A 27,260-nucleotide genomic window follows, 5' to 3' on the forward strand; every position below is an offset into this window, starting at 1 on the left:
GCAATCAAAACTAACAAAAGAGCAACAATATATAAGTGCAAATGACAAGTCTCGGTTAGCCTAACGCAGTACACGTAGCAAGGTGTATTTTTATATACAGTTAAATTAAGTATACTATTAAGTATTGCAAGTATTACATACAACAATAATAAAACAGTGCATTGGCATAAAAAAGGAAATTTACTTTTGCTACTTAAGTACTTTTAAAAGCAAGTACTTCTGTACTTTTACTTAAGTAAAAATCTGTCTTTACAACTTTTACTTGTAATGGAGTAATATTTGACCAGCAGTATCTGTACTTTCACTCGAGTAATGGAGTTGTGTACTTTGTCCACCTCTGCATGAGGTGTAGGTTTATTTGTAAACTCACCGCCTCCTCTGCTTGTCTCTTGTAGGTCTTAACTTTGGCCTGCAGCTTGTCTATGAGCTCCTGTAGACGCGCCATGTTCTTCCTGTCCTCCTCAGTCTGTAGAAACAGCAGGTGGTGCCACAGGGTTTATTCTTCCAGAATAGTGCAACCTTTCAGTACAATCTAAACTGAATTTGTGCATCTCTCGGATGGAGTCTGTACCTGGTAGGTGAGCTCCTTGATCCTTCGCTCATATTTGCGGACTCCCTTCTGGAATTCATTGCTTTTTTTCTGCTCAGATTCCAGCTCACTCTCCAGGTCTCTGACCTTAAGGAAAGCAAAGTTAAAAGTTCACAACGCAAGACACCACTAAAGTCAGTCAGGTTTTTCATGCAGCAATATTTTATTGACTTATAAATGACAAAAGTCATCCTGCATACCCTGCTTTCCAGTTTCTGGATTTGTTTCTTGCCTCCTTTTAGAGCGATCTGCTCGGCCTCATCCAGACGCATCTGCAGATCTTTGATGGTCGGCTCCATGTTCTTCTTCATACGTTCCAGGTGAGCACTAGTGTCCTGCTCTTTCTTGAGCTCTTCTGCCATCATGGCAGCCTGCAAGTTGAAAGCATCATATTAAATTTCCTGTGCACAATATTTAGCATAAAACACCCTCTCTATGCAAGACACTCACATCAGTGATGGCCTTTTTGGCTTTTTCTTCTGCATTTCGGCACTCCTGCACAGCATCATCCACCTCGCTAGACAACGTGGAGATATCGCTCTCCAACTTTTTCTTTTGATTAAGCAGTGACGTGTTCTGGGGAGGAAGAAAGAATTATTGAAAATGCTCGGAAGAACTGCCTTCTGCAAAGACTGATGGAAAATCTGGCCATTACCTGGGTATGCAGTAGGTTGACCCTCTCCGTGGTTTCCAGGAGCTCATACTCAGCCAGTTTGCGGGCGCGATCGTTCTGCTCCAGCTGGCTTCTGAGTTCTTCAACCTCAGCAGTCAGGAGGTTGTTTCTGCGTTCGGTAACGGCAACTTGTTCCTTCATTTCTTCATTCTGGTGAATAGTCTCATCCAGCTCTATCTGAAGGTCCTTTTAATTTATATGACAGGGGGTTTTATGTTAGTTAGGGATGAGTTAGTGACTATTTTCTTAGGTAGTTTTGCATACATATAATATGGAAATACTCCAAGCCTGTGTTTTATTTCCCACAATTATGATGGCAATAATTAAAATATGTTTGTTACAATAAAAGTCACATTTACCTTAATCTGTGTCTGCAGGTTGCGGGCCATTTTTTGGGACTCGGTGGCCAAGCGATTTGCATGGTTCAGCTGAACCTCCATTTCATTCAGGTCGCCTTCCATCTTCTTCTTCAACCTGATGGCTTCATTACGGGATTTTGCTTCTGCGTCCAGGGTGGCTTGCATGGACTCTATGGCACGCTGATGGTTACGGCTAGAGAAGTTAAAGGTGGGTAAAGTAGTTAGGAAGCCTTGTAGTATAATCAATAATGGTTGTGTAATGAAATGGAGTAATGGAAAATAATGGTTCAATAATCAGTATTCATCACTCATTAAGTAGAACTCACCGGAGATTGTCGATTTCCTCATCTTTCTCAGCCAGCTTCCTATCAATGTCTGCTTTGATCTGGTTGAGCTCTAGCTGTATACATAGAGTCTTGCTCTCCTCATGCTCCAGAGTTCCCTGACATAAAAAAATAATGTATGAGAATTTAATGAGAGAGTCCAAGTCTTTTCAAATCTGTTTTGGTGTGATATAATTCTATATGTTATGGGCTGGTTTTATAAACCATAAATAATTTCATTTATTTTTTATATGTATTATTTCCATGTAAAATAAAAAACACTAAATGACAAAACCGAAAGGTATACATTTATTATTTCCAGGAATCTCATGTATCATTAATTCATTCTCTAAAATAAAGTATTTGAGGTTTTAATTGAATCAAACCTTTTTTTTTCTTCAATACATGCACTAATTAACCTTACCTAAAAAAGACTTAACAGGAAATTTACCGCTCTGTTTTTTAATGTCACTATAATAATCATGAAAATACTTCTCCTTTTGACATTAATGATGTAATATGTCATTCATATGTTTAAGTCAATACACAAGTATATTTTCTGGTGTAACAATAATGTGACTGAGGTTTTTTATTTTTGGTTTTCAACTACAAAAGTTTGCAGACACAAAGAAGATTCATACTTCAGCTTCCTCCAGGGCTGCCTGAATTTCAGTCTTCTCCAGGTCTAAGCCCTTCTTGATCTTCTCAAGCTCATGAATGGTCTTGCTGCCCTGGCCTATTTGGTCATTCAGGTCAGAAATCTCCTCTGTCAGAAACATGAAAGGTATTGATAAGTCACGTTTCGTGACTGATAATATATTGTAGTTTTTTTCTCTACTCATAATCCATAAAGTTCAAAACATACCCTGTAGATTTTTATTCTCCCGTTTGATGCTCTCCAGATGGTCCAGAGCCTCCTCATAAGAGTTCTTGAGTTTAAACAGCTCTGTGCTCAGATTACGAGACTCTTTCTGTGAAGACTCCAGCTCAGACTGACACTCCTCGTACTTCTGCTTCCATTCAGCCAGAATCTTGTCAAATTGCCTCTGCTTCTTATCCAGGGCAGCGGCGGCTGCATTAGAGCGCTCCAGATCTACTACGAGATCCTCAATCTCCGACTGCAGTCGATGTTTGGTCTTTTCTAGGGAGGAGCACTTTGCGTTTGATGCCTCGACTTGTTCCTCAGCCTCTTGGAGGCGGACGGCCAACTTCTTCCTGTCAATTTGTGGAATTTAATCATTCAGTTTTAGATCGAATGAAGCCAGTCATTATTCCTTGTCTAGTCCACACACTCACTTTGCTTCCTCGAGTTCCTCTGTCTTCTGTATGGCGTCTGTCTCATACTTGGTCCTCCATTGGGCGACTTCGGCATTGGCCTTGGACAGTGCACGCTGCAGCTCAGATTTGCCCTCTTGCTCTTCATCATACTGCTCCCTCAGCAGATCACAGTCATGCCTGGATGATTGCAGGGCATGAGCCAAGGCATTCTTTGACTGAAAGAAGCAGATGCCAAAGACAAATCAAAAGTAGAAATTGGTTCCACATAAAAGCAGGAACATGTTGAGCAGTGAGAAAGATAGTTTCTCTTACTTTGGTTTCTTCATCTAGCTGTTTCCTGAGCTCCTCGGTGTTTTGGCTGAGGGAGTTCTTGGTGCGCTGCAGTTGAGACACAAGAGCTTCACGCTCCTCCAGCTTTCTGCCCAGCTCAGCTGCGTTATGCAAAAATTATATTAAAAAGCTAATAGTTAGATGTCTCAAACCAATGCATAAATGTCTCAGTGGTTCTTGTAAAGGATGAATTTGCTCAGTAGGTAGTTTGTTTGTATACCGCTTTCAGCCTGAGCCCGGGCTCGCTGTGTGTTGGTGTCGCTGAGTTGCCTTTGAAGCTCCTCCACTTTGGCTTTTGACTCGTTCATCTGGTCCTCATAGAGGCGACACGTTTTCTCAGTGGCAGCCTGTAATAGTTTTATAAAATTAATAAAATTGTATGTGTGTGTGTTTGTGTAGGAAATCAAAAAATGTGTACTATTTATATGCGTACTATTATACTATTTATGATTCAATTCAGTGAATATTATTAAGGCTGTCTGGTTATTTCATGATGCGCAGATGTCGTGTGAATTGAATACATTGTCAGGGTATCTTTTTTTATGACTGTGCCTAAAGATCAGTCTGAAATGGGTAATAAGGCTTTTACGTTTTCTGCACCATTTTCTTGGAACAATCTGCAGTTATTTTATAGCAATCTGTCATTGTATTATAAAGTTTTTAATACCCTTAGTAAAACAAATTTGGTAAATTTAAGGGATTTAAAACTTTTTAAAAATTATGTTTTCTTACGCCTTATTTATGTGTTATATTATATAGGCCTATTTTTCAATTTTACAACAAGGTTAAACTTGTTACATTAGATCACAGCATTTATTAATTTAGGTTAATGTTAATTCATAGATATACTGTTGTTGTTTTTTGTTTGTTCATGTTTGTTCATATTAGATTCAATAATGTTAATATATACAACTTCAATTGTTTTTGTTAAAAAAAAACTTGACCCTCTAACACTTGCACTCTTTATTCTATTTTTAGTCTAACTACTTGTTTTCTTTTTATTTAAAAAATCTTGATCCTCTTACACTAGCATTCTCTATACTTTTTCTATTCTATCTACTTTTTTTTAATTTATTATTAAAAAAACTTGCATGTACTGTGTTAGACTAACCGAGACTTGTCATAGCACTTACATATTATTGTTCTTTTGTTGGTTTTGATTGCTTCTATTGTCCTCATTTGTAAGTCCCTTTGGATAAAAGCGTCTATTAAGTGACTAAATGTAAATGTATAAATGTTTGAGTATATTTAAAAATGAACATTAAGCCATATTAATAGAAGCTGTAAAAAAATATTGTTTGTTGTAAATTCATGATACCTAATATACTTTTAACCTTACTGTATAAAATTAATTTGATAAAAAAAATGGTATATACAAACCAAGAGCATGCAAATTTTACCCAACTAAAAAGATCTCAACCTGAGCTCAACTGAAATCAGCCCTTGATTTTTTCAGTGTTAAAGTCAAAGCTAAATTAATGCTACAGTAGTTAAATTAGATCAGAATGTGGTGCAACATGGATCATATTTTCCACCTTGCTCTTTGCCAGCTGCTCTAAATTGGAGGTTAGGTCATCTGCCTCCATCTTGGCCTCACTTCTCTCCTTCTCCAACTTCTGTTTGACCCGCTGAAGGCTGTCAATTTGCTCACTCAGTTCAGCCACACTGTCTGCATGCTTTTTGCGCAGTGCGGCAGTCATAGCCTCGTGGTGCAATATGGCCTCCTCAAGGTCACGACGCAGTTTTAGAAAGTCTGCCTCCCGTTTCTTATTCAGCTCAATTTGAGCTGACGTGGCACCTCCAGCTTCCTCGAGATGCTCGCTGAGCTCTTCAAGCTCTTTGGACGCATCGCATCGCTGTTTCTCCATCTTCGCTCGTGTGGAACGCTCTGCTTCCAGTTCCTCTTCGAGCTCCTCAATACGAGCCTTAAACACAATGAAAGAATGAATGAAAGTGTTCTGATAGAAACACAAACTCAGAAATTGAACAGTCCAGTTTGACTCACCTGCAGTTCCTTGATCTTCTTTTGAAGCTGGATGATGAGCACTTGCTCATCTTCAATTTTCGAACTGATCTGGTTCATTTCAAAATCTTTCCTACAAAAAAAAAGACAATTTAAGAAGAGAAATATTTTATTTTGCAGCATCCTGTCATGTGATATTTTCTTACTTCTTCTGCTTTTCCTCTAATTGCTGCTTGTCATTTTCAAGGTCCATGACAGACTCCATGGCCAGCTTGAGATCGCCCTCCAGCTTGCGTTTCGCCCGTTCCAGGTCCATTCGCAATTTCTTCTCCTGTTCCAAGGACCCCTCCAACTAAAACATGGAATTATAGTGTATTTCTGATTTATTCCTCTATTTGGAACTGTTAACATTTATCCAACTTACATCATCTACTTGCTGCTCCAACTTGGCTTTGGCCTTAGTCAGAGTGTTGACTTTGTCTTCCTCTGTCTGCAAGTCATCCAACGTCTGCTGGTGACTCTCCTGTAGGGCCTTCTTCTCTTTAGTGAGCTTCAGAATAGTTTCATCCAAAGCTGCCATCTCTTCTATCAGATTCTTCACCTATGAAAAGGGACTTTAATTAGTTTAACAGACTTCACAGTGGCTCAACAACAAAGCTTGACCTTCATTTTCGTCAAAAGAATGGGCTCACCTTGTTTTCAGTGGCATGCTTCTCCTTCTCCACCTTGGCCAAGGTTATCTCCAGATCATCAATGTCCTTTTTCAGCTCAGCGCACTCATCCTCCAGCTTGCGTTTTTTTGCAAGAACAGTAGCATTCATCTCCTCTTCGTCTTCCAGGCGTTCAGTCATCTCCTTCACTTTGGCTTCAAGTTGAATCTTAGTCTTGATGAGCAGGTCACAACGGTCCTCTGCATCTGCCAGGTTATCCTGCTCCTGTTGAGCGATTAGAAAGTGAATTTAAACAATGTAACACCTGAATATGTACAATTAATTTTATTCTTTTTGGACTATTTCATAATTTGTTGGGTAATGGCTTTAATTATCCTTTTAAATATCCTTTTAAAACATCATTTTCTTTCCCTTAAACCTACATAGATTATTTAGATCATGGATCATGTCAAAATTAGTGCCTTGGAGAAGAATAATTTTATACTTTTATGCATTCAGCTATTTTTTTTTATTTTTTTTATTTCACCTGCATTCAGACTTTTTCCCAAACTGCAAACTTAACGAAACTGTACTAAATGTCCTGCTGTAACACAGTAAAATATAAAAATGCAATAATGAGTAGTTCTGTGGCACCATTTTTTGTGGTGTTTATGAGCAAACAGTACGATTGCCATTGATACTCACTGCCTGAAGCTGCAGGGAAAGGTCATTCTTCTCTTGGATCAGGCTGACCTGTTTTTCTTCCAGTTCCTTACGTTTGGACTCTGATTTCTCTAGTGCCTCCTTTAGCTTCAGGAACTCCTCTTTTAGAGCGGCCAGCTCTTTTTCCGTGGCGGCGCTCCTCAGCAGGGGCTTGATTTTAAAGAAAAGTTTCATCCACGGCCAGTTCTTCACCATGTTGAAGGCCCGGATATTCCACTGGATGATCATAAGAGCCTCCCTAATGACAAGAGGCAGGTATAATTAGGTATAGGTATAGTCTTTTTAAGGCATGTCAGTCCATCTTGGTGATATAATTATAGTTCCTATATACTTGAACGAGAAAAGATCTAAAATTATTAGTATTAAGTTTTACATTTTTGTTTCTTTATTTCTAAACTATAATTAAATACTGTATTTTTCAGCCTGGTCCAGCTACATCACGTGATTGGCTCTATAAATTGAAAGGCCGGCTTCCATTCTTACAGCCGCTATATTGAGTGGTATCTTTTTAATATCTTGGTGATATAATTATAGTTCCTATATACTTGAACGAGAAAAGATCTAAAATTATTAGTATTAAGTTTTACATTTTTGTTTCTTTATTTCTAAACTATAATTAAATACTGTATTTTTCAGCCTGGTCCAGCTACATCACGTGATTGGCTCTATAAATTGAAAGGCCGGCTTCCATTCTTACAGCCGCTATATTGAGTGGCTTTGGGTACAATCCTCTTGTTTTTAACAATACAACGTCCATTTTAGTTTTAGAGTTATTGCAACAAATATTTTTGCAGTCTTATCATTCATCCATACTTAGACTATAAAAACATTGTGTTAACCACATGAACCCACAAACTATTAATGCATCAGTGTTGTTTTAGTATTATTTTATACTGTTACAGTATTTATTAATATTTTGAATTAGCATTTATTTTTATATTTTCAGTTTTCTTTTTTTAAAGTTATATTTATGGGCTTTTTGTGCCTTTTATTTTGCGAGTACAGTGGAGAGATGACAGGAAATATTGGGGTGGAGAGAGGGGAGCGGGATCAGCAAAGGACCTTGAGGCGGGATTCGAACTCGGGTCGCTGTGAGTGCAGTTGCGCTATGTGTCGACATACTAACCACGAGGCTAACGGCTAACAGCTTTTTATTTTCAGTTTTAGCTTTAGTAAGTTTAGCACTTCAACTAAAACTTATTTTTAATTCAGTGAGTTGCCAAGCCAATTTTGCTAATGCTCTAATATTTATATTTTATTTCTTGTTATTTGAACTTTATTTCAGTTAGTGAAATTGATTTTAAAGGGGTCATATGATGCGATTTCATTTTTTCCTTTCTCTTTGGAGTGTTACAAGCTCTTGGTGCATAAAGAAGATCTGTAAATTTGCAAAGACTAAAGTCTCAAATCCAAAGAGATATTCTTTATAAAAGTTAAGAGTTAGCCACACCTACCTAAAACGGCTCGTTCGAACACGCCCCCACATATCTACCTCACTATGTGGGAAGATTTGCATAACACCGCCCACAACAACAACAACACTGATCATGGGAAGACTGTGTCACCCCCATATGACCCACTGGCTTACGTCCATGAATGCATGAAACGAGGCTCCTTTTAGTTAGTCTATTACTGGGGCGACTTTCAGATGTCATGCACTTGCTTTCACAGTACTGTGGTTATATGTTAGCGGATGACGGCAGAGAATTCGGTCTGATCAAATAGCTGCCATGCATCTGTGCTCCAGGCCACCCAAAAGGTGAAGTGTCAAATATTTATTTAGAAACTGAGGCCTTCTGTGAACCAGCGGCTTTAATCCTTTGCCAGTCTGCAGATATGCTTTCAATGTGGTCCTTTAGAGAAACAGGCGCCTTGGCAAAACAGGCCTTTGAGCAGGGAGCTGGCCTGTATTTTTAGTGGGGAGTGGGGTGAGCAGCTGTCATGTGACCCACTGGGCTTCTGGGCTTTAAGGACACCGCCTGCATTGTCTAATAAGGGGAAGGGTGGAGGTTACGGATATGGGCATGGAGAACCTCGCGTTTCACAGAGAGTGTCGGAGCATATGAAGGGTCTCGGCCACACATGCACACATGGACAAATGCATGTCTGAAGACACACGCCTCACACACTCCATCCACATGGCCCCAAAATACCTCTCATATGTTGAGGGTTGAGAGATATCATGTGACAACAGCTTGTTGCTAACTTTATTAGAAGAAAACCTGTTGAATATCAGTATAGTTTGTGAATATTTGTGTGGGACGGCATCAAGAATATGGAGAATATAAGCATATGGAAGCCCTTTTCTCCATTCAAGTGGATTGAAACCATGTAAGAGCTATTAGTAGGTTAAAACGGTGTTCGCATTTATGGTTGTTTGGTGAATTGTCATAGTCAAAATCGAGTAATTTCAATAGGAATCCACATGACCAGGAATTTCGTGGTAGGGCGAAAGATTTCCAATATGCAGATTTGGCATCAGGTTCAAGTTGGTCATGTGAATTCAGAAAGATGCTTGGTTTGAAAGTGATGTCTGTGTGAGATGTGCTTCAGACCTTTTTGCTCGTGAAATTTTGCTAATGTGACTGAACCTTAAGTCTGAATATGTAACTTCATATTTTATATTCAGAAAATCTCTAAATCAATATGCAGTGACCCCAAAATGTATTTTGCTACTTAAACCACACTTACAATATATACATTTCTTTAAATTTTGCATTAAATATGACAATATAAAACCAAGTGACATCTTTAAACAAATTATGCTTTTTTCAGGAATTGTCAAAAGAAAGTGTTTCAGGAAGTGTCAAAGTCATTTTTTGGGGGGTGGATGTTCCACTAACTATCTGAAAGACATTTTTTGTGAAATATATTTCTTTAAAATAAGTGGAACCTGGTTGGAAATGTTATCTAATGCAATTACTTGTATTTATTTTTAAGTGTGACTTAAATATCCAAATATTCTTGGGGGCCACTGTATTTTAATTTTAGATTTTTTTTTTTTAATAGAATCATGTATTACTTCCTCTCCATCATCTTCTTCAGCTCCATCCTCATGATCTTGCCACGGCTGGCGGCCTGCAGTAGAGTGAGAACTTTAGCCAGACGCTCGTCCCTCAACTCCTCCAGGTGTCCCAACAGACCAGCTTTAAAGAACACCTGTAATGCAGAGACACAGACGGGTTGATTTAGCCCATTTTGTCTTGTGTACAGAGTTAACCTGTGATCGATGTCCCTTTGCTTGAGGCTGAAAGCAACAACCTTTTACTGGCTGAAGTCTGACTTGCCTTAGTATGTCCAAATCTATACTGATTATGGTCGATATCCAGTGAAGCCAGAAGTTTCTCTGCAGCCTTCCTGCTGTCAACAAACTTGTCATCAGGGATTGCGTGAGGATTCAGAATGCGATACCTGTGAAAAGGAGGAATATAGACATCCTTATTGTTTATTTTTATTCACTATTTTTTATCATTATCATCTGCAAACATAGTTGTTCCAGATTTAACTGATGTACAGAAATTTGTACTATTTAACAACTGGCTTATCATCAAGCTGACTTCTCACAAGCCACTGAAGGTTAAAGATGAAGTGAGCAATTGTATTATGTTGAAATACTCAAAATGTCACAGCTTATTGTGAATAAACAGCTTTAAGTCAGTTATGCATTCATTAATTTCCATAAAAAATGTAAGACACCTGTGGCTCAGTGATGTTTTTACAATATTTCGGAAATAAATGAATCAAATAATCAAACATAAATAATTTGTTTAAACAATATTATCCAAATTCCGGCTCCACCAAAGGGTGGTAAGAGATTTTGAAAATTTTTATTTTATTTTATTGCATTTAGTGGCACTAGCACCCCAGAAATAACACAGTTTAACTTTTAACCGCGTTGATGCCTTTAAAATTCAGCCTCAATTTTTTTAGTGAACAGCAAATAATTGCATTGATCAAAACATGTTCACGCTGGGAAATTATACTCTCTAAAAGTAATGTCAAGATTTTATTGTAATTCACTGTGCATTTTTTGATGTTCTCAAGAAAGAGTACACAAGGTGAGTCAATAGTAGCTCTTCTCACCGTTGTTTGAATTCGGCATAAAGAATTCTGTTAGGAAATCCCTTCCTGCAAATGCGAATGCCCTCCAGGACTCCGTTACAGCGCAACTGGTGCAGCACCTGGTAAGCATCCATGATACCTTCAAAAAGATGAAAATGTTTTGAGGTTTTGCAACTTAGATTCTCTTTCAGGTTGTTGTTTCAGTGTAAAACTAAGCTGCGAAATTGTTTGATGCTCAAAAATAGTGATTCCCATCATAATCCTGTCGGTTTGGATGTGTTGAAGCACTCATTGGTTACAACACCTGGTGTTTTGGTCTCATTGGGGATAATGCAGCGCACAAAATGGGGCTGAGTGCTCCGCAGGTTTGTCATCAGCTTGTTGAGATTCTCCTGCAGTTGGAGAAACAGAAACATTGTTGTACAGAAGTTCTTAACCTTTTACACTGCGCAAAGCAAATGCAATCAATAATAACATATGCAAAAGTGTCCTTCTCCAAAACATTGTCAGATGTGTTCCTAGACTTACCCTGAGTTGTTGATGCTCTTTGTGGACACAGACAGAACAGGAGCCAGCACAGACTTAAAGTGATGTTCATGTGTCATTTCTCTAAACATCACTGCAAGTCTTAACTGCCTCCCTCTCAGTACTGAAGAGTTTTGATTTTCTTGTTTTAATGACCATGAATATCTGACCATGTGTTGTTACGAACTAATTTGCACCAAGTGCAGTAATGTCTGGTTATATTCCTACCTTGTGTAGCTGTGACACTGTCTGGAAGGAAGCAGCCTTTTTCCTCTTTTCCTTGCCGCCCGTTTTTGTGTCAGAGGCTAAAAGGAAAAAGTTGTATTTAGGAATATTTTATGGTTTAGAAGAGAATTGTGGCATATTTCAGGTAGACTGTGGGGTATATTTACCTGAGTCAGAGCTAACATAATTCTCATATAGACTACCTAGAAGCTTGTTGGCTGATTTCTGGAAACATGCTACCACCGTTTCATTCAGGGGGTCTTTGTTTTTGTCTAACCAACCAATAATATTATATGGCACCTGAAATTCAGATAAAAATATTCAATATATCTACATTAAAATTATATCATAGATAACAATATCTACATTTTAGAGGGCACTTTCCAGCTTGCCAGAATGGAAGACCAGCTTAAACCAGCAGACGGACTGGCTTAAGTTGTTTTTCAGTACAAAAAGCACCAAGAATAATCTAAAATGCATCATAAATACTTGTAATATCAAGTGCTGCCTAAGTGACCTTTAAATTTAGTCTTATTGGAGCTTTATTACTGGTAGAAACTCACCACTCCTGCATAGTGCACTAGCTCAAAATGAGCCTCATACTTTCTTTTCCTGTCAGGCCTTGGCTTTTGGAAATTGGCAGATTTGCCGAGGTGATTGTCAAACAGCTTTGCCTTGAAGCTGTTGTCAGTAGCTTTAGGGAACATGCACTCCTCTTCAAGGATGGACATGATTCCTAAGGGCTAACAAAGAGAAAACAGCTCAGAAGGCATTTTCTTTTAATTGTTACTGCATTTCATCTCATTGTTTTAAATACAAAAAAAAAACCTTTTCAATGAGGTCAATGCAGGCCTGGAGGTCAAGCCCAAAGTCGATAAAGGTCCACTCAATGCCCTCCCTTTTGTACTCCTCTTGTTCCAGGATGAACATGTGGTGGTTGAAAAACTGTTGCAGTTTCTCATTGGTGAAGTTGATGCAGAGCTGCTCGAAGCTGTTGAGCTGTTGAGAGAATCCACATGACAGATGCACAAGTGTGAATGCCGACGGAAATCTAGATAAGTGCGGTGTGGAATTTCGAGAGTCACTCACCTCAAAGATCTCAAAGCCGGCGATGTCCAGCACTCCGATAAAGAATTGGCGTGGCAGAACAGTGTAGAGCGTCCTATTTATACGCCCCACCAACCACTTGAACATGCGGTCATAAGTGGCTTTGGCCAGAGCTCCCACTGCAAAGTTAACCTGGTAGAGCCACACAATGTGTGTGGAGCACATGAAGATCACAGCTGTCACTCACATGGATTGCAACAGTTGCCTGGATACCAGGCTGATTTCTCAGGCTGCTTTATTCCTTGTATCTTAGTAGATCAACAATAAATGTCAGTGGTTTCAACATGCATTATTATTGCCATAGCAAAATAATTCTGTTTTTGTAGCTATAGACATACATCCAATGAGGAAGGAATTTGGGAACACTTCTCACCTGTTCGACATTCTGTCCTTTAACCACATACTCGTTGCCCACCTTCACTCTAGGGTGCAGAAGACCCTTTATAAGGTCTGCTGAGCTAACACCCATCAGGTAGGAGGCCTTATCAGCACCTGGAAAGATTATTTCATTTAAGCTTTGGACCATCTTTAACTGTAATACTGTAATAATGACTAACTAGATTCTAGATTTATGCTCACTTTCAGTGCCATCGGCCTCTGCCTGCTCTTCCCTCTGCTTCTGTTTGAATTTCATGTTCCCGAAGTGCATGATGGCCCCTACTATTTTATAGCAGCCGTACTTTTCTTCTGGAGTGAAGCCAAGGATATCCATGGCATGCTGGATGGGCAAGAGCATGATTTTGTAGGTTTTTTTTTTTTTTCATTTGGTTTTAGAGGTGATGAGAGATTTTAAAGCTTACATCAGTAGCCATAAGCTCCTGCCTGTCATCCATATTCTCCACCGTTGTCACTCCTTGGGAGCAAAAATGGTAGTCGTAGGGGTTTGAAGAGACCAGGAGCATGTCTGAAATCCACAGAAAGAATTATGATTTTTTTTATTACTAATAGGGCAATATTGTTGGATTTGTAATTGTAGCATTTATCATACCAAGAAGTTCAGGCTTCTTTTGTGACATGATCTGGTAGTAGATGTGGTAACTACGCTCTCCAGGCTGCTGAAATATCACTCTGGATTTTTCCAGAAGATCTAGAGAAATAATTAGAAAAATCACTGCACTGTCGGTTTTTACATTTTGGAATGACATGAACTGGACATTGTTGTACAGAAGTTCTTAACCTTTTACACTGCGCAAAGCAAATGCAATCAATAATAACATATGCAAAAGTGTCCTTCTCCAAAACATTGTCAGATGTGTTCCTAGACTTACCCTGAGTTGTTGATGCTCTTTGTGGACACAGACAGAACAGGAGCCAGCACAGACTTAAAGTGATGTTCATGTGTCATTTCTCTAAACATCACTGCAAGTCTTAACTGCCTCCCTCTCAGTACTGAAGAGTTTTGTTTTAATGACCATGAATAATTATTTCTGTTTGATACCAGTTTCTGCTGTTACTAACTAAGTAGCAGTAAAGTTTGGTTAAATTCCTACCTTGTGTAGCTGTGACACTGTCTGGAAGGAAGCAGCCTTTTTCCTCTTTTCCTTGCCGCCCGTTTTTGTGTCAGAGGCTAAAAGGAAAAAGTTGTATTTAGAAGTATTTTATGGTTTTGAAGAGAATTGTGGCATATTTTAGGCAGACTGTGTGGTATATTTACCTGAGTCAGAGCTAACATAATTCTCATATAGACTACCTAGAAGCTTGTTGGCTGATTTCTGGAAACATGCTACCACCGTTTCATTCAGGGGGTCTTTGTTTTTGTCTAACCAACCAATAATATTATATGGCACCTGAAATTCAAATAAAAATATTCAATATCTACATTAAAACCGCTTAAACCAACCTAAGGTGGTAAACTGGTTCCCCAGCCCAGCCTGGCTGATCTGTTTTCATGGTTTGAGATGGCACTTTTAAGCTTGCTAGACTGGAAGACCAGCTTAAACCAGCTAAAACTGGCTGGCTTAAGTTGTTTTTCAGTAGAATAGCACCAAGAATAATCTAAAGTGCATCATAAATAGTTGTAATATCAAGTGCTACCTAAGTGACCTTTAAATTTAGTCTTATTGATATTATTGGTTCAAACTCACCACTCCTGCATAGTGCACTAGCTCAAAATGAGCCTCATACTTTCTTTTCCTGTCAGGCCTTGGCTTTTGGAAATTGGCAGATTTGCCGAGGTGATTGTCAAACAGCTTTGCCTTGAAGCTGTTGTCAGTAGCTTTAGGGAACATGCACTCCTCTTCAAGGATGGACATGATTCCTAAGGGCTAACAAAGAGAAAACAGCTCAGAAGGCATTTTCTTTTAATTGTTACTGCATTTCATCTCATTGTTTTAAATACAAAAAAAAAACCTTTTCAATGAGGTCAATGCAGGCTTGGAGGTCAAGCCCAAAGTCGATAAAGGTCCACTCAATGCCCTCCCTTTTGTACTCCTCTTGTTCCAGGATGAACATGTGGTGGTTAAAATACTGTTGCAGTTTCTCATTGGTGAAGTTGATGCAGAGCTGTTCAAAGCTGTTGAGCTGTTGAGAGAATCCACATGACAGATGCACAAGTGTGAATGCCGACGGAAATCTAGATAAGTGCGGTGTGGAATTTCGAGAGTCACTCACCTCAAAGATCTCAAAGCCGGCGATGTCCAGCACTCCGATAAAGAACTGGCGTGGCAGAACAGTGTAGAGCGTCCTATTTATACGCCCCACCAACCACTTGAACATGCGGTCATAAGTGGCTTTGGCCAGAGCTCCCACAGCATAGTTAACCTGGTGGAGCCACACAATGTTTGTGGAGCACATAAAGATCAGAGCTGTCACTCACATGGATTGCAACAGTTGCCTGGATACCAGGCTGATTTCTCAGGCTGCTTTATTCCTTGTATCTTAGTAGATCAACAATAAATGTCAGTGGTTTCAACATGCATTATTATTGCCATAGCAAAATAATTCTGTTTTTGTAGCTATAGACATACATCCAATGAGGAAGGAATTTGGGAACACTTCTCACCTGTTCGACATTCTGTCCTTTAACCACATACTCGTTGCCCACCTTCACTCTAGGGTGCAGAAGACCCTTTATAAGGTCTGCTGAGCTAACACCCATCAGGTAGGAGGCCTTATCAGCACCTGGAAAGATTATTTCATTTAAGCTTTGGACCATCTTTAACTGTAATACTGTAATAATGACTAACTAGATTCTAGATTTATGCTCACTTTCAGTGCCATCGGCCTCTGCCTGCTCTTCCCTCTGCTTCTGTTTGAATTTCATGTTCCCGAAGTGCATGATGGCCCCTACTATTTTATAGCAGCCGTACTTTTCTTCTGGAGTGAAGCCAAGGATATCCATGGCATGCTGGATGGGCAAGAGCATGATTTTGTAGGTTTTTTTTTTTTTTCATTTGGTTTTAGAGGGGATGAGAGATTTTAAAGCTTACATCAGTAGCCATAAGCTCCTGCCTGTCATCCATATTCTCCACCGTTGTCACTCCTTGGGAGCAAAAATGGTAGTCATAGGGGTTTGAAGAGACCAGAAGCATGTCTGAAATCCACAAGTAAAGAATAAATGTATTAATAATATGGCAATAAAATATTGTTGTATTTGTAATTTGTAATTGTAGCATTTATCTTACCAAGAAGTTCAGGCTTCTTTTGTGACATGATCTGGTAGTAGATGTGGTAACTACGCTCTCCAGGCTGCTGAAATATCACTCTGGATTTTTCCAGAAGATCTAGAGAAATAATTAGAAAAATCACTGCACTGTCGGTTTTTACATTTTGGAATGACATGAACTGGAGGGTCATCATTTACTTACATATATCAATGTTAGCGGAAGCCAGTTTCCCCGTTGGTCCAAAATGGATCCTGATGAACTTACCCTATAGAGGGATTTACGGAAATACGCCATGGTTGAATCAACAATGCTTAATAGATAAATTTTATAGCATGGTAACAGGTCTTTACTTGTAAGTAAATGGAATTTAGACCCAAAAACTACAACTTTGGTCTATATAGTGTCATATACTCACAAAACGGGACGAGTTGTCGTTCCTCAATGTCTTGGCATTTCCAAAAGCCTCCATTGCAGGATTAGCTTCAATAATTTGGTCTTCTAAAGTACCCTGAGAAACATAATTTTATAATTGATACGTTTTTGAGCTTTATTTGTTGCAGTTTATGCAGTATGTCCCCACGTGTGAAGATATACTCACCCCTGTTTTAGTGGCAGGGGCCTTAAAACATAAAACAACAACAAATAAAATTGTTGTTTTGAAAAAGAGCACATATTTCTCATCTTCTGTCATTATATTTGATTGTTATTATTTCATTCTACATTTAACAGCCTGATTATTTAATGTGAATGCAATATAATGCTTTTTTTTTTTTTTACAAATTTAAAAAAGTATTATACTATGCTAGTCAACAATCTGTCATCAAAATAGTTAAAATATAGATAAAAAAATTATTTGTATTAGAACTGAAAATGCTAATTCATAGACAAACATGGATTAAGAATGAAAAATGGGGTAAAATTTTGTTAGCTCACATCAATTACATCAAAGTATTTAACAATCACACCCTATTATAATCAGAGAAAAAAATTATTCTGTGAATAATGGATTTAAAAAATCACGACAAAAAGCAGAAATCAAGGAAACTGAAAGAGGTTGGGACGGCTGGAAACAGAAAAATAAAAGCTTAAATGTTAATCACAAATTTGTTTCACAGAAAAACTTCAAGAACACGGAAGAAAAAGGCAGGAGATGATGTGCTGGGGTTAAGCTATAGAAGACACATGGAGTCAGGTTCACCCCACAAAAACATTTGGGAAAATTAGCCAAAAGATATATGCAAATGGAAGGGATAGTCAAACCTCAGTCTGGATGTCCATAACAGTTAACTTTGTCACAAAACATAGTAGTAATTTCACTGTAAAAATGTGCCGGACACCTAGATGAGGAGCGACTTCAAAATGAAAATGGCAAACACTTGCCAGCATGAGAGGTAAAAAAAAAAGGCTGATTGAAAAAGAAGAGGGAGATGATTTGAGGGAAACCGAGAGAGCTTGTGTCTTACTCCTTTTTTAGTCGGTGCCTCACCCAGAGCCGCTACTATGGCAAAATACTGAATTACACGTTTCGTGTTTACTGTTTTGCCAGCACCAGATTCTCCGCTATGAGTATCAAGAAATGATTGAATGATAAGACATTTGAAAAATAAAAAATAAAGAAAAATACCACAGCAAAGAACATTATAAAAAACAGTGCAAAAAATGTTCTATAAAGAAACAAAAATCTAAAGTTGGACATGTAATCTGAAAAATGACATTCTCAGTGGCTGAATTTTTTTTTCCACACTGAAAATGTCTCGCCAAAGCCACTAGAAGGCAAACCTGCAACCATTAGCCGAAAAAGCGTAACGGCTAAAGCTAACGCTTCCGGTCTGGCAGTACATGGGAAAGGAGAAAAGAGGCCGTTTTTTTTTTTAATGGATGTCAATGGAGAAGAGGCTTCACAACGCTGAATAAACAGCTTTTTTAGAGGAAACGGCTTATCATTTAATGAATCGAAAGCCTATCTGCTAATCTTCAACGTTTTATACTAAACAATACTTTTGGATTTAACTATTTTTAGAGTTTACCACGAAATAAATGCTGTTTTATAAGAGAAGTCACTGACTTTTTGCGACAGGTGGGATTCAGTTTACGGCACTTCTCATTCATTTCTATGGTATCCGCAAATGGCGACTGAGTGTCGCACAACTCTGACTGAAGTTCAATGACGTCAAGACTGTAATGTGATTGGTTATTAAGGCACACGTGATCCAAGTTAGCCGTTACGCTTTCTCCAATAGTAAGTAATACAGACCCTCTCATCTCCCTATAGTAAAATAATCTCTGGTCTCGCTCTCATCACAGCAATACAGAATGTGTACAGGTATGTCAAAACTTACGTGATTAGCATGGACTGATTCTCACGATCTGTGGGGGTAAACAATAACACATTTGTTTCAGGTCATAAAGGACCTTTCTGAAGTGTGAAATTATCCCTCCTGTAAGTTACTGTAGAGGGCAGAGACAAGCAATACTTTAATGTAATACTTACTGCGCAACATTTCATTGTAGGCATTGTCAGCGATGGAATAGATGTGAGGTGGAGCCTCGGAGCGGCGTTTGCCTTTGTAGGCAGCCACTACAGGGGCCGTGTAGACGGGAAGCCATTTATATGGGTTCACGGTCACACAGAAGAGTCCAGAATATGTCTGCCATGAGAAGATTTGACAAAATTAATCTCAGGTATTGTATCCAGTCAGGATAAATTACACAATTCCTTAGGCCAGAGGACTTTTTGGATATAGAGATGAAGCAGAGGGTTGTATTTTAAGCCTGGCCGATAATAACAAGTACTAATGTATATACATAATTTTATATGATGCTTAAATTACAAAGCCAAAAAATATTCACTGGTCATATGTACAAAATCTGTACTCTTATTTCTATTTAAAGTCGTCTTTTATATTATAAAATATCTATTTTATGAGGTGTTTCGCGTAAATTCATACAATTTGGTTCATACAAAAATGTAACATTTTCAGAATAAAGCAAGAAGGTCCACCCTTAAACCTAACCATCAGTGGGGTGCAAGCTGATCGTACAAAAACACATGAATGAGATTGTAAAAAATTAGACGAATTAGCCACTAATTTGCCATAACATAATACTTACAAATTGCCATATGAGTGTGCTGTTATATCTCACAATGTGACTTTTTCCTATGATAATTTTACTGATAACTTTATATATGGACTTTCATATTTTAGTTTTCCCATGTATACAATGTTTAAATGCTCTTAAGGAAAACATAACTTCCCTTAAATGACTTTATGAAGTACTTTGACTGTGTCAGTTGTAAAGGACATGCCTCTAGGGAATTGACTTGTATTTGTCCCTTGGCAAAGGCAAGTGTTAAATTCATTACTATGACTGTAAAGTTCTATGAATAGTGAATAGTGCCGCCCCTCTATGTTTAATGCTGCGGTCAAGTTATTTGTGGCATCAAAGATTAGTGAGAAAGGGCAGATCTTTTCTTTGCTTTGAGTTGTTGTGATGTGATGGTACCAACATAGATCATCCAACTGCTGTAGCGCCTCCGCAGATTATAGAGCACCGAAGCTTCATTCAGGTGTGTGAGCATGGCCATGTCCTCTATCATGTCAAACTTCGGAGGGTTCATCTGTTGAATGTCATCCTCCTTCACAGTTAAACACTGCAGGAATTAAGTAGGTTCAGAGTAGGGTTATAGATAACATAGGACAGGGAAAAAATTAATATGATCCATTATTAAAGGGAATATTTGATTGTTATTGGTCAATTGTGCACTGAGCTATCAAATATATTTGTTATATTCTTTTTAAATGACCGCTAAACTGGATCACTGTCGTGCATGTCAACAAACCAGCACTACTTTCATAGCACTCCGCGGTCCTTGTCTTTTCATTCTAGCGCACTTAAAAATAGTTAGTGGCGCCATCTGGCGACTTAAAACGGTTACTACTATGACAAATAGCCTCAGCAGAAGGAACTATTTAAAAGTGTGTAAACGTGTTGAATATGGTAAAAGTGAACAAATGGTTGGAAGCTCAGAAAAAAAAAACATTGATCAGAAGATCATCGAACCGGTAAGACAGAGAGTGGACTATGAAAACTTAAAAGACAAGCTACATTGCCGACTACCATGGTAGTTAACTAACGTTAGTCCATCGTTTAAAAAATAGCTAGCTTGGATTGTAGATTAATACTAGCCTACTACTAAGGCCTATAATTAAATGTTACGCAGTGTTCGTGTTTTACATTGTTTTTCTTAGCTATTTAAAAAGCTTTAAACTAATTTACATGTAAAATAGTTTAAACTCAAAACAATATTTAATGTTCGTAGCCTATATTTATTTATTAAAATACCGCAATCGCCATTAGCTTATTGCAAAATCATAATTACAATTTTATTTTATTAACTGAGATCTAAACCATTCAGAAGCACTATTAGTAATGAAGCAAAAGTTCGCTTATTTTGACATATCCACAAATCGTTAAATTAGGATGTTCTTATATTATTTGACATGATTCATTTAATTTCACTAAAAAGTGTTACCTTCCCGTCCTTGGTCTCAACGATGACTTTGTCACCATCAATCTCCCTGATTTCCACCTCAATGTACGCGTCCTTTTCATCTGGTATCCAAGCGCGTTTCTTTCCTGCGCACAAGGGAGGCTGTCAGATCAATATCCAGGCGCCGACAAAGTTTTTCGTTGGTTTGTTTGTTAGAAATCCAATCATTCAATGCCAAATTTACCTCAATATGCCCTTTTCAACATTACAAGTTAAGAACCTAACATGCAATTACGAACACCAAAAAGCCGCCGCGTAAACAAGATGGCAAGTATTTCAGAGAGAATCGAAGTGTTTGTATCCGCCGTAAAACATTTGTTGAAGTCGGTTGAAAATGTATCTCAAGTACCATCAAACGCCACAGTTTGCGCTGCCAGCAGCTCCAGGTCGGATTTGCGCAGAAACGGAGCAGCTTCTCCAAACTCTTTCATATCCAACAATCTCGACATGATGATAAATCCACCGCTTCCTTACACTTGCTGAAGGCAAAACTTTCCAGATAACCTTAAAAGAAGACAAATATTTTAGTTTACACTTAAAAATGGAATAATAAAAAAATAGACAATTAAAAATATTATATTATGTTGACAAAAAATAAATACAAAACACAAACTTGTAGTAAACATTGCAGGAATAATCTCGATTACAATGTTTAAATGAATATTCCAGGTGGTAAGTTATGTTATATAAAACAAAGCATTTCATTGTTGACAGAAAATTAGATTTTAGTTTTAAGAAACTGTTTTGATGGCATTTTATGAGTTATATTATTATTGTAGTATTATAAACAAATGATCAAGCAAATGAAATGAGTTAAGGTGTCCAGTCATAACTTGCTAACTGACCTTAACACAGACTGAATGGCTGGAGTGGGCAAACTCCTTTTATCATCTCCTCCAAGGTCATGGTCACACAAATTATCATGTGTCACCTCCTCCAGAGCCTATTGGTGCTTACTTTGTGCCCAAACTGACACAAAAGGGCAAGCCGCATTTTTATCTTAACCCAAACCCAAGCTTTGTTATTTTTATAGCAGGATTTTATTTTGCAGGCTACTTGGAGGGCACTGATTGTGATTGTGTGATAGTATTTTTTTATTTATTTTTTTTTTACAAAAATCTAGTTACATTTATATTTTCATCAATCAGTATAGTTACAGAACTGATTTTAAATAATTATTTTTTTGCTTTTTGAAAGAAAAAAAAAGCAGTCATAAGACTACAGCAATAAAAACAAATATATTAACAACAATTAAAAATATATATTGAGATGTTTCGGTAAGTGGAAATGCAAATTTTATTTTTATTTATTTATTTATTATTTTTTTCATAATGGAGCATTAAATTTGCTACAGATTTCATGTTTTTAACTTACATTTTAATTAAATTTCTCACTTCAAAATTAATAGCTATTATGTAAAAAGTTGAGTAATTTATGAAAGCAATTAGTGAGTTACTTTTCCTTTGAACACTGTCATTTCTATTCTATTTCTATTTTCTGTCTGTCATTTCTATTTTCTTTAAAAAGAAATCAAACGGATTTCAAAATTATGTTTAGTGATAATGGTGGCATTATCAGATCCGCTGTTACCATAACAAATGTGTGCAATTATGCTCCAACTTAACACCCAAGTTTTGAATGAATGCAGTAATAATTAAGAATGAACATGTTTCTCCTTAAAGTTTATATTTTTATAAAGTTTATATTGTATAAAGTTATATTTTGGTTTCAACACGACAATCATCTAAGCGGCTGTGGTCACTGTAAATTCCCCCTGGTCCCTGCTTGGATAAAGGTTACAGAGATCCACTCAGCGGCAACAAGCAACACCCTTAACGTTGGCTCTTTAACATCTCTTCAATAACTCGTCAACAATTCTCTCCTCAACATACAGTACAAGTATTACGTGAACATAATGGCCATGTGTTTGGTCTTCTCCCTTACTCTAATTGCTTGTTTGCGGAATCCTTTGTTGTAAACGCCAGTGGAGGGAGGCATTGTGTGTGTGTGTGTGTGTGTGTGTGGCCACAGTAAATGCCACCCTAGATGAAATTACTGAAGGGTCCCTTGTGCTTGACATGATATGGGATGCTAAAAATACATGCCAATATAAACCAAGATCCACTGGCCTTAATGATAATAGCAACATAATTGAGAGGGATTTTCTTTCCACCATGGAAACGAGCACAATTTTCTGACAGAGTAGTAGTAAAATAAATACAGTCACTCCAAATCTGTCATAAAAGTGGTATAAAAATTTGGGGGGGAATATAGAATATAACAATAAATTATCAATGATATTAAATATCATATATAAATATTATTGTAAATTATTTATTTGTAAGGGTTTATGCTGCATTTGGTACAGCTAAACTGGTTTTATTTGTGAAAAATATTATTTAATATGATATGATTCAGCCAACAAGGCTGCATTAAGTAGGCTATTATTTAAGCATAAGATCAGTGTGAAATATTTAGAAAAAATTGGCTTCTCATATAATAATTAATTCACACATCCATGCCACTTCACTGCCAAAACACATTTTTGATATATGAAACAGCAGGCGTTGTGCAGAACTTTCCAGACAAAGTGCTAAAATGACAGGCCTAAAATCAGCTTATTATGCAGGCAGCCGCTGCTACTTTTCCACTGTGGTGTCAGTGCAGTAATTGAGTGTGTTGGAGCGGAGCGCCTCTTTTTACACACCGACCCCAGTGGATCTGACCTTGAGATCAGTGTCCTTGTATGTGGAAAAGGAGTAAAGAGTGTGGACCAAAAGGGGAGGGGGCTCATAGTGTCCCAATATAGACAAGAATACTCCATCCCTGCCTCATGCCAAAGGCTGACATTCCTGACAAAGAGCAATAGACAAGGCCTTTTGTTAAAGACACTGAGCACTGTTGCTCTGCTCATTGTTTGAGCAAGAAATCGTTCAACAAACTGAAGAATTTACAAAGAACAAATTTGAAACCTGTTGCTGCTATTACAGCAATTTAGTGGAATAGCTACAAATGATTGTCGTTGATGGAACTGCAGCTATCTTTTGGCAAAGCATTGAGTGTTTCATTGATGACGGCAACTTTCTTGCACTTTGGTTAGATATAGCAGGCCAGTTGAGGGCTATTCTGGGACGCTTCATAAGTGTGGCAGCTGGGTTATGTACAGCCTCACTTGCAGGACTGTGCATAAAAAAAAATGTCGACAGACAGATAAAATGTGAGAGATAATGAAATCGGAGGTTGCTTGTAACATTTTAAATCCTGTTATATACACGCAACATTTAGGAAGATTAAAATAGCTGTGAAATAACCACAATAATTCAGCAACACAACCCAGAAACGAGCCAGACTTTTGTGCATGCATATATTTATCTGCATATTAATCAGCTGTTGCGAAACAGTAGAGTTAAGTCAGATCATCTCGATTGAAACAGGGATTCCTGGAATCAAAGTTGCAATTGCAGTTGGGTCACAGTTGTTTTAGATCATTGTGCACCAAATGCCAGCAGGCTTAGAGACTGAAGTGAAGGGAGGCTGAGATTTACAGGCATACACACACTTTTAAGGGGGTAGACCACCACACATACATACCTAATTTGTCATATAAGACCTGATAATTCAAATAAACACCCAGCTCTGCAAGTGGTAAAAGGAAAAATAGTAAAGCATGTCAGTGTTTTGAATAAAATAGTGCCGGCGTCCGCCACTGCCCTTTAAAGGCGAATTCATTGGTGCCAGTTAGCACCAGCCGCTCCATTCAGTTCAACACTTGGATGTCAGCTAATCATCCGCAAAACCTTTCAGCAACTGTGCTGTCTCTGTCGCGAGTCATCAATCCATCCATTGGGAGACTGGAAAGCATATTGAGGAGACATGAGTTAATACCTCAGCTCTTCAGTAATCTCACTCAATACCCTGAGCAGAGCCCAACACAAATACACAAACAGGCAATGAACGTACGAGTCAATTAGTCTTTTAGCAAGTGGGGGGTTAAGAGACTCTGCTCCTACCCCTGTGGCTTCAGACAATAGACTGTCTTTCGGTGGGTTAAGTCATGGCCTTTGGCCCTAACTGGGGATACCAGCATCTTTAGCTGGTTTTCTATTTATGCCCTGTCACGGCATACCTTTGCTCGGCTATCTCACTGCCACGTGGATTTATCTAAACCAATGCAGACAAGCGGTCGCACTTTGGGATATCGTAGCAATCCCTGCCTCATTCCAGTAATGCATTAAGCGTCCCCAGGCTACATCGTACTGATGCGGTGATGATCATCAACATGACTGGTGTAGCAAAATGAATGGGTTTGTTTTGTCTTCCTTGAAGATGTTTTAATTTTACACAGTTTAAATCATGGAGGCCTTGTAAATCGATAATATTCAAATTGTTTTATAAGGCAGTGTTTCATTGAGATTAACTACCAGTCTTTATCTTTTTCATGACAAGACCCCCTTATATGATAATCTACTTGCGAAGGCCCCCCTCCAAAATAAAGGCAGCTATATTTTCAAAAGCATTTTATACATTTAACATAAATAAAACAGAAAAGTCCAAAATATGGGAACAAATTGTCATCCTCTGTTTATTTGGACACCTTTTCCGCTTGGAAACACATTATTCCCCTATTTTGGACTTTTATATTTATTTATGTTAAATAAAAGCTTCTTGGTGTCTGACGTTGCTCCTCCTGCCATAGTGTATAAACCGAAAGAGAAACATTTTATAATTCACCTTGAATTTAAATGTGCTATATGTAATTTGTTGATGTACTAAAGCATAAAACCATATTATGGTTATACCATAATATGTTTGCAGATATTTAGGAAACATGCTGAGTTCACATATTTGCTTTGTGTGTTCTGTGTTGGAATGTCTGTTTTTGTTTTTGGTCTGTGTGACTCCACCCACTGCCAGTTTAACCAATAGGATTTCGACATCCCTGGTTGCCAGTTGGCACAAAAATAAAACGCATATTGCAGCCACTGAAGCCGCAAACAAACTGAGCCAGAGATCACAGATTTTACCCTCGCCATCTATCCAAAAAGCTCTATGAGCAAAATCATAATTTTACACTTGTAAGGCTTGTTGGCTAACGTTGTCAGTTGCGTTTGTTTCTTGTTATATCTGGCAACCCGCGTGAGCGTCGAGTCTGAGGAGAAAGTAGCGGGAGAAACAACAGTAACATTTTAAAACAATGTTAGTTTACAAAATCAGGCTATTCAATGCTTTAAGCAATCTGACAAAAGTTTGTTAATTAATCAGTTATGACTCCTTTTGTGTATTAATTGTCTGGTAAATAAATAAATGTATTGATTAGATTTTTTAAAATTTACTAAACAACATGGCAGCAGAGCACGGGCCTGATTCCCTAACAAGTTTGAAGTTTTATTTAAGCTGCCTATACTGAGCAAAAAAACATAAAGGCTCTGTCATGGGCATAGAGCGAAAGCAGCTCTGTCCCTCATCGTCTTGTTAAGAAATTTTAAACCTTATTCATTTGTCTGACCAGTTGTTGCGCTGATAACTTGCTAATATGGAGATCTTGCTAATATAGTTGGCATGTCTTGCTGAGTGCCGTCTGTGTGGAGGTCATCTCACCTGAAGACAGCATGTACATCAGATGAATGAGGTGTAAACACATTTACATTGTCCTCCTCATAGCTTTACCCATGGTTCCTCTGAACCGTATAAGGGCAGTGATTCACATGCCAAAGGCCACAGTTAATATTTAAGGTGGTGTGGAATTTGAGGGGGTTTGCCCACTACTGAAGTCAGTTTACTCTGCCTCTGAACTGTCCCGGGGGAGCATGGCACCTGTCTCATGAAGCAACTGCTTAAACGCAGACACAGCCTGCCCATGACACAGATGGCTTTCAGCATGCCTTTCTCAAAGACTAAAGTGCCGCATCTGAACTGTGAAGCCCTTTTTTGTTCTTTATCATTCCCTTCACATGTTTGTTTGAAAACACAAAACTCTTAGCAAGCATATTTTGGTAGCTGTAAATAAAAATATTGCACATGTACTCGTCTATTCTAGTAAATTGTTCATGTATTTTATCTTCAGTTAAACAGATAGTAGAGCTCCAATCAAAACATTTAGACTCAGTCAGTAGAGGGCGCTTCATTACTTTAGTTTAACCGTATGTTAAAGGGGTCATATGATGCTATTTTAAAGATCATTATTTTGTGTATTTGGTGTAACAGAATATGTTGACATGCTTTAATGTTCAAAAAACACATTCTTTTTCAAATACTGTACATTATTGTAGGTCCTCTATGCCCCGCCTCTCTCAAAC

General features: G+C 38.0%; 1 protein-coding gene across 4 annotated transcripts in view; it reads right to left on the reverse strand.

Moving 5' to 3' along the window:
* LOC107727809 (myosin-7-like) overlaps positions 1-21,457 on the reverse strand; it is a 22,336-nt gene extending 879 nt beyond the window's left edge. Inside the window, exons 1-39 of one of the 4 annotated variants that reach the window (XM_016537806.1) lie at positions 21,314-21,457; positions 20,947-21,050; positions 19,921-20,064; positions 18,904-19,060; positions 18,752-18,779; positions 17,876-17,972; positions 16,828-16,920; positions 16,614-16,677; positions 16,431-16,529; positions 16,236-16,339; positions 16,015-16,153; positions 15,809-15,927; positions 15,418-15,567; positions 12,529-12,699; positions 12,264-12,443; positions 11,868-12,000; positions 11,704-11,780; positions 11,255-11,342; positions 10,972-11,089; positions 10,176-10,299; positions 9,911-10,047; positions 6,871-7,126; positions 6,208-6,450; positions 5,940-6,116; positions 5,722-5,867; positions 5,558-5,648; positions 5,088-5,477; positions 3,773-3,899; positions 3,535-3,653; positions 3,241-3,437; positions 2,810-3,159; positions 2,586-2,710; positions 1,948-2,063; positions 1,622-1,814; positions 1,245-1,448; positions 1,040-1,165; positions 790-960; positions 572-676; positions 371-466 (exon numbers count right to left, since the gene is read on the reverse strand). In XM_016537806.1, the coding sequence (XP_016393292.1) occupies positions 371-466; positions 572-676; positions 790-960; positions 1,040-1,165; positions 1,245-1,448; positions 1,622-1,814; positions 1,948-2,063; positions 2,586-2,710; positions 2,810-3,159; positions 3,241-3,437; positions 3,535-3,653; positions 3,773-3,899; positions 5,088-5,477; positions 5,558-5,648; positions 5,722-5,867; positions 5,940-6,116; positions 6,208-6,450; positions 6,871-7,126; positions 9,911-10,047; positions 10,176-10,299; positions 10,972-11,089; positions 11,255-11,342; positions 11,704-11,780; positions 11,868-12,000; positions 12,264-12,443; positions 12,529-12,699; positions 15,418-15,567; positions 15,809-15,927; positions 16,015-16,153; positions 16,236-16,339; positions 16,431-16,529; positions 16,614-16,677; positions 16,828-16,920; positions 17,876-17,972; positions 18,752-18,779; positions 18,904-19,060; positions 19,921-20,064; positions 20,947-21,050; positions 21,314-21,413 (5,658 nt within the window). In that variant the 5' untranslated portion in view covers positions 21,414-21,457. Of the gene's footprint in view, positions 1-370; positions 467-571; positions 677-789; positions 961-1,039; positions 1,166-1,244; positions 1,449-1,621; positions 1,815-1,947; positions 2,064-2,585; positions 2,711-2,809; positions 3,160-3,240; positions 3,438-3,534; positions 3,654-3,772; positions 3,900-5,087; positions 5,478-5,557; positions 5,649-5,721; positions 5,868-5,939; positions 6,117-6,207; positions 6,451-6,870; positions 7,127-9,910; positions 10,048-10,175; positions 10,300-10,971; positions 11,090-11,254; positions 11,343-11,703; positions 11,781-11,867; positions 12,001-12,263; positions 12,444-12,528; positions 12,700-12,789; positions 12,940-13,180; positions 13,300-13,386; positions 13,526-13,607; positions 13,712-13,795; positions 13,842-14,297; positions 14,375-14,461; positions 14,595-14,891; positions 15,072-15,156; positions 15,328-15,417; positions 15,568-15,808; positions 15,928-16,014; positions 16,154-16,235; positions 16,340-16,430; positions 16,530-16,613; positions 16,678-16,827; positions 16,921-17,010; positions 17,141-17,875; positions 17,973-18,751; positions 18,780-18,903; positions 19,061-19,920; positions 20,065-20,946; positions 21,051-21,313 lie in introns of those variants that run through there. The other 3 variants (XM_016537803.1, XM_016537804.1, XM_016537805.1) reach the window with 3 other exon arrangements.
* Between the last annotated feature and the right edge of the window lie 5,803 nt (positions 21,458-27,260).

The sequence above is a fragment of the Sinocyclocheilus rhinocerous genome, unplaced genomic scaffold (genome assembly GCF_001515625.1).
Source record: "Sinocyclocheilus rhinocerous isolate Xijiao unplaced genomic scaffold, SAMN03320098_v1.1 scaffold576, whole genome shotgun sequence".
NCBI lineage: Eukaryota > Metazoa > Chordata > Actinopteri > Cypriniformes > Cyprinidae > Sinocyclocheilus > Sinocyclocheilus rhinocerous.